This window comes from Anopheles stephensi, chromosome 3 (assembly GCF_013141755.1).
Source record: "Anopheles stephensi strain Indian chromosome 3, UCI_ANSTEP_V1.0, whole genome shotgun sequence".
NCBI classification, from domain to species: Eukaryota; Metazoa; Arthropoda; class Insecta; order Diptera; family Culicidae; genus Anopheles; species Anopheles stephensi.
In genome coordinates this window covers 81,452,037-81,458,036 of record NC_050203.1, presented here as the reverse complement: position 1 = coordinate 81,458,036, position 6,000 = coordinate 81,452,037, and the positions used below count along the sequence as shown (strand labels likewise).

Sequence of the window (6,000 nt, the reverse complement as noted above, 5' to 3'; positions counted from 1 at the left end):
TCATGCTGCGATTGCGGCGTACGCAGCGAGACTTTCCCTTAATTGTGCCATATTTTCTCAAGCGGAATGTGATCATACGTTTGAGCTGCGATGGAATTTTTGGGGTTTTGTTTTAAAAATGGTAAGTGTAACGATTGTTTAAAAATAAAATCTTCCAAAAGAGAGGGTTCGTCGCTTGACCCGGCATTGTAGTCTTTTGTCCCGTACGCTACTGTTCACCGCATAAAAACGCATCCAGTTGATTTTGTTTCAATCAAAAACGCATTCAGATGCACAAAATACGCGGATGTTTAATTAAACTAGAAACATGCTTCATTCCGTGCCATTAATTCAATTAAAAACACATATCATCACACACAGCTACAAAAGTAACACCTCGCTGTCGCCGTTGCGCGGGGTGCAAATAATTAATCAATTGCACAATCCAGCGCCAAGGTTCGAATTTAACAACGCCTTAGCTTCGATCGTTATCACCCCGGCGTTCTCAACGCTGGGCCAGCACTCGCCGACTGTGCGTATCACGTTCCTTTTTTGCACCGAGCTATCGCTTCGGCGATTCGAGACAAAGACGCCGACAGAAACGGATTCAACCATTCGATCTGTGGCATTGCAATTACTTCGGTGAGAGCGCGAGCGCGTGCGGGCCCTCGTGAGGGGAAACCAATTACACCCGAACAGAACACGGCCGGGTATCAGGTGTCACCGTTGGCCGATCGAAGCCAAGGTGTTGACAGCGGTACGTACAGGAAGGTCAAAGAAGCAAAACATTTCGCAGGCTTCACATTTCAGTAGCTTAGTGGGGAGAGCAAAAGAAAAAAAAACAATTCAGGCAGTCGTTTCGGTAACGAGACATCATTGAACGTACTGGAGGGGTAAATATTTCATTTCCCCGTTTTGCTGGTCGAAAATTTGGAATAAAATTAACGCAAAGTAAAACAACGCACCATTTCATACATAACGTGAGTTTTCGCTTTTATTCAGATAGTGTGTACGGTGAAGATTGTATTTTTTTAATATGATACATTTCGATCAGAGCGTTGTTTGGTTTTGTTTTATGGTAGGAATTTAAAAATATTTTTCTTACTGAATCGTGATTTTTTTGTAGCCTGCAACCTTACTGTAAGCATTTTCCCACAGTGCACAGTGGGAAAGTAGAACAAGTTGGGTTCGTCCGTATCACTCTATCTACTCCATTTTGATGCTACCTTTTTTACATATTATTCCCTCAAGTCCCTTTTCTTAAATATAATTGCGTTGTTTTGCTGTTATTTTGCTGCTTTTTCATTTCTTTTTAAACGTCATATACAGCTGTGAAACGTCATTCCGAAGGAGATAGAGCGAGAGAGAGAGAGAGAAAATGTGAGATGGAAAGAAAAGGAAAACAATTAAGATGTACGTGTTGCCCTTAACTTATTCGTTGTGACTATGCTTTATTACAGAAGAATTTAAACACTAACTAACAATGTTGCACTTACGAGACTACTTGTTCCTGTGAATTGTGTTTACTGGTTTTCGTTCGCCCCTTTTTACGCTGACATACATTCCATCCCCTCAACTCTCTTCATTCGAACAATACAATTCCTTCTAATTTTGAACTAAAACTCCAAACATGTAGGGAAACAGAGAAGTTCCTTTCTTGATTTGCTAGCATTTTTTTTAATAATTTTAATTTAGAAATTATTCACAGATTAATTGTTTATTTAGCTTCCTTATCGATCGTAAAGTAAACCAATATAAGCTCGTAACATAAGGTGAGAAATAAATTAACTCTTTGAAAACGTCTTTTTCTACCATACCCGAACCCATTCTATCTTTTATCTTAATACCTTACTGGGTTTGTGTGTGTGTGTTTGTGTTTGATTTCTTAGTTTGCATAAATCGTGAGCAGTAGATTAAGTGATCAAAGCCAATCTTAGTTTGCTTTGTTAGCCCTTTTCCATTTTTGGGTGTATCATTTTGGTTCATTTTTCTCATTCTGTTTTTGGTTGATCTGTCACCTTCATTTGAAGAATTAATTTTTAAGTCTTAATTAATAAAAAAACCCTTATCATTACCAATCATCATCCTACAGGAAAGAATAAGTGCATTCCTTCAATATCTTTCAGATAACCCATCCTAACCTAGGACATTTATTCTACTAACCGTGTCTCAACGTCCGCCACTTATTTCCTAATGTTTGATTATTCTTCCTTCCACTAAACTTGCTTGTACACTTATAATCTTAAGGTTCGAAAATTAAATCAAAAAGCGCCACAAATGACTTCAGTTAATGATATTGGAACCCGAGTTCCCGTTCCGTACAGCCTATTTACAAGCGTCCTTTACCTCACTGCTCTAAGTAGACACCTCGATCGTGTCATTGTTGTTGATCGTGTCCTTGTCCGAATCGATGTTGATCAGATCACTCTCACCGTCACAGCTGGCTGCATCTTCCTCCTCATCCTCTTCCTCCTCTTCCTCCTCATCATCCCCACCAGTCACGTCCAGCGTTCGCCCATATCGCCTCCTTCCAGACGCACTGTTCTCACCATCCTCACCATCCCCTTTACCCGCCTCAACGTCTGACGCTCCCGGCAGTGTCCCCGGAGGCAACAGAGACGCCGGTCCCGAGTAGGTAACCTTCCCCATAAACGAACGGATCTCATCGAAGAACACATCTTCCCCACGTTCTGCTTCGTTGGAGGAGGGCGAATCACCCAACACGAGTCCAGACGCATCCGCATCGTGCTTCTTCAGATGCCGGTCCAGATTCGTCTGCTGGCCGAAACAACGCTCACACAGATGACACTTGAACGGGCGCTCCTTGTTGTGGATATTCCGCACATGTCGTTGCAGGTTGCTCGAGATACTGAACGATCGCTCACAGTACCGACACTTGTACGGCTGTTCGCCCGTGTGGGTACGCAGATGCCGCGTCAGGTTGGCCGATCGCGGGAACACTTTGCCACAGTACTTGCACGAGTATCGATCTTTAACCTTCCCGGGAGCTACCTGTCCACCGGGTCCTCCCGGTACACCGGGAGGCCGCGCTCCTCCAACACCGAAGCCCGGTGGCATCATTGCTGCCTGGTGAAACGCTTTCGAAGGCATATACTGACGGCTACGCTTTAGCAGATCCAGATTCGATTCTAGTGAGTCCAGGAAGCTGAACGCTGGTCGCTGAAAGCCTCCCATCGGGCCAGGTCCTCCGTGACACATCGCTTCGAGGAGAAAGGGATAGATCGGTCGTGGATAGGAGATGGGCTGGTGGTGAGGACCGGATCCTACCATACCGCCCGGAGAGGACGGTGAGGGTGATGGACGCGGCGACAGTGAGGGTGAGGGACTTGGTAAAGCGAACGCATCTGCTAGTGGAGAGGCCGATGCCGCTTTCGGTGAAGTGTTCCGTCCGCGCGCTCTCAGCGAGAGATCCTGGTGCGGTGTGTCCGAGGAGTTGGGCGTTGGAACGGATGGGGTCGGTGTGGATCTTGGACTGGCCACCTCGATCGGGGTTGGACTTCGGTTTGAGCTACGATTTTCTACCTCCTCTGATGCATCTTTATCGTCATCTCCTTCACCACCATCGTCTGTGTCATCGTTTTTAAGCTTCTTCGAAAGACTCAGATCTAAGGGTTGCTCTGCGGATCCGGTTGAGTCATCCTCCTTCTTAACCTATGGAAGAACACAACTCATTAGTATACAGTTGCAATAATAAAAAAAAGTTTGATGAAGATAACATACCTTCTTCGCCTCCGACGAGAACTCCTCGGATTCTGACGTATCAACATCATCCACAGTGCGGCTTCTTCTACGCTGTGATTGACTTCTATCCTCTGACATAGCAGGTGACTTGCTCGGCTCTCCAACGGAATTCTTCGATCGTGTAGAGAAATTCTTCACCCGAATTGCTGAAACTCCCGCATCTCCTTCCTCTGCATCTGAAGACTCGCGATGCAGCTCTTCTTTAACGGTGGCCGCTGCAGTTACTGAGCTACTGCGGCTTGAAGATCGTCTCAACTGTTGCTGCGGTCCACCGTAGGAACTGGTACCATTCGTCTGGTTGTGATTGTTGTTCTCCTTGATGTGATTGTTGTTGTTGCCTCGCTCCGGGGCCGATTCCGTAGCAGGGAGGCTATGACTTCCCATTAGCGGACCAGGAGATCCTGACAGTAGCGCCACCGCTGCTGCCGCCGAGTTGAAGCTAACCGGTATTGGACGAGCCGGAGATGGGCGAAGATGGTTGGTCGCTTCCTCACCGGTCGGTGGTGAGATCTTCATCGATTGCTGCCCGTAACCTTCCAGCAGACCAAGATGTCTTGAAGATGGTGAAGGAGTTCTGCGTTCCGGTTCGGGTAGTGGGCCCGGTGCCGCCGGTTTTGGAAAGAAAGACAACGGAAACTGTGGAACCTGTCCTGGGGCCGGCGGGAAGATACTGGGCATCCCCGGGTATGGTCTAAACCCTGGTGCGAAGAACGGTGCACCCGGGAACATAAGGAATGGATTCGGTGGAGTTGCCATGCCGGGTGGTAAAGTGTGAAGTGGTCCTGCACCAGATCCGGCTCCAACTGCGGATGCTCCTCCCGTACCACTACCACCACCAGCACTGCCCTGTTGACCCGCTCCCGCTATCGAGCGTCCGTGTGGGTAAGGATCGTGCGAATGGCGCAGTTGCGATGGATGAGCTCCGGAGTGTAGTGAGGCTCGCGTAACTGCCGTTGAGTCACAGAAACGCTTGTGCTTCGAGAGGGACGTCGTAGTGCTGAAGCTATCGCCACACTTGTTACACTTTATCTGCACCTGGCAGTCAGCGTGCATACGCCGGTGGCGGCAAAGGTTGGAGAACTGGGTGTACGATTTGAAGCACACCTCGCACTGGAACGGCTTTACTGACGAGTGGATGTGCGTGTGCTGCTTGAGACCGGACGAGGTGGCGAACGTCTTACCACACTCGGGACACGCGTGACTACGGGCTCCCACGTGATGTGTGCGGATGTGGCGCTGCAAGTTCGAGGGATCGGTAAAAACCTGGAAGAGAGCAGAAGTCGAAAGAAAGCAAACGAATTAGTTGCGTTAAGTGTTACGATCGAACAGAGCAAGTTAAAAATAGTTTTCATTTGGTGAGATCTAACATTAAATGACCTACTGAGTGAGACATCCATTGGAGTTTGGATGATAAATCAAGCTCCTACCAGATACACTTGATATCAACCAAAACGCATCGGTTATCAAGGCCCTTTCTAACGTTTGAAACACCCGGCAAAGCAGTTTGCAATCTGAGCCCTTCTTACTTCATATCCCCGTCCTGTTCACTCGAGCCCCGGCCCATTCTAATCAAGATTGACAGTTCGTGACGATGGCTTTGCGGACGATAGTTATCTTGTGCCCAGCCCGCCCCAACGAACAAGTCCCGCCTGGGACTAAGAGCCAAGGTAGAGGAGATTCAGGCGAGGATAAACTTACTCTAAACAAACTATAAACCTTTGCCTCGCGGTATGAATAGAGTTAGCTTATGGGAAGGTTAAATGGCATCAATGGAAGCTGCCATTGGGAGTGGTAGAGTAAATTCAACGTCATAACGACTTGTGGAAAATATGGTGTTAATGTTGAATTTAAATTTGCTCATCATCTTCCATGTTTTAATATTAAAAATCCTAACCGCATCTTCATCATTAATTAGGACGCTTAAACTTCCAACTCTTCATAGCTTCAGAGACCCTCTATTTCTAGACGACATGTCCACATACGGTCCCTCCTGCTGTGCGTGTGCGCAATGGAGCATGGGACTGCGATCGCGATCTTTCCTTTCTATCTATTCCACGTGGCCAAACCCCAACACCACATCGTCCTAATACCTCCAAAAAGGCAAAACGCAACAGTAATCGGACACTCGGCACCCAGGAAGGCATCCCAAAAGACGAGAGTGTGCGGGAGACATAGAAAGGCATACTGGCTTTAGGGGTTTGCGTTGCGTTGTGGAAATCAACTGCGTGACCAAGTGCGCGACGCTCTGCTTTCAAATCG

At 47.2% G+C, this 6,000-nt stretch overlaps 1 protein-coding gene across 5 annotated transcripts in view; it reads right to left on the bottom strand.

The window, feature by feature from the left end:
* Positions 1–946: 946 nt before the first annotated feature.
* LOC118513003 (transcription factor hamlet) overlaps positions 947–6,000 on the bottom strand; it is a 92,497-nt gene continuing 87,443 nt past the window's right edge. For all 5 annotated transcript variants that reach the window (XM_036058260.1, XM_036058261.1, XM_036058263.1 and 2 more), the window contains 2 exons: positions 3,721–5,004; positions 947–3,651 (listed from right to left, as the gene is read on the bottom strand). In XM_036058260.1, coding sequence (XP_035914153.1) covers positions 2,335–3,651; positions 3,721–5,004 — 2,601 coding nt within the window. In that variant the 3' untranslated portion in view covers positions 947–2,334. The remainder of the gene's footprint in view (positions 3,652–3,720; positions 5,005–6,000) is intronic.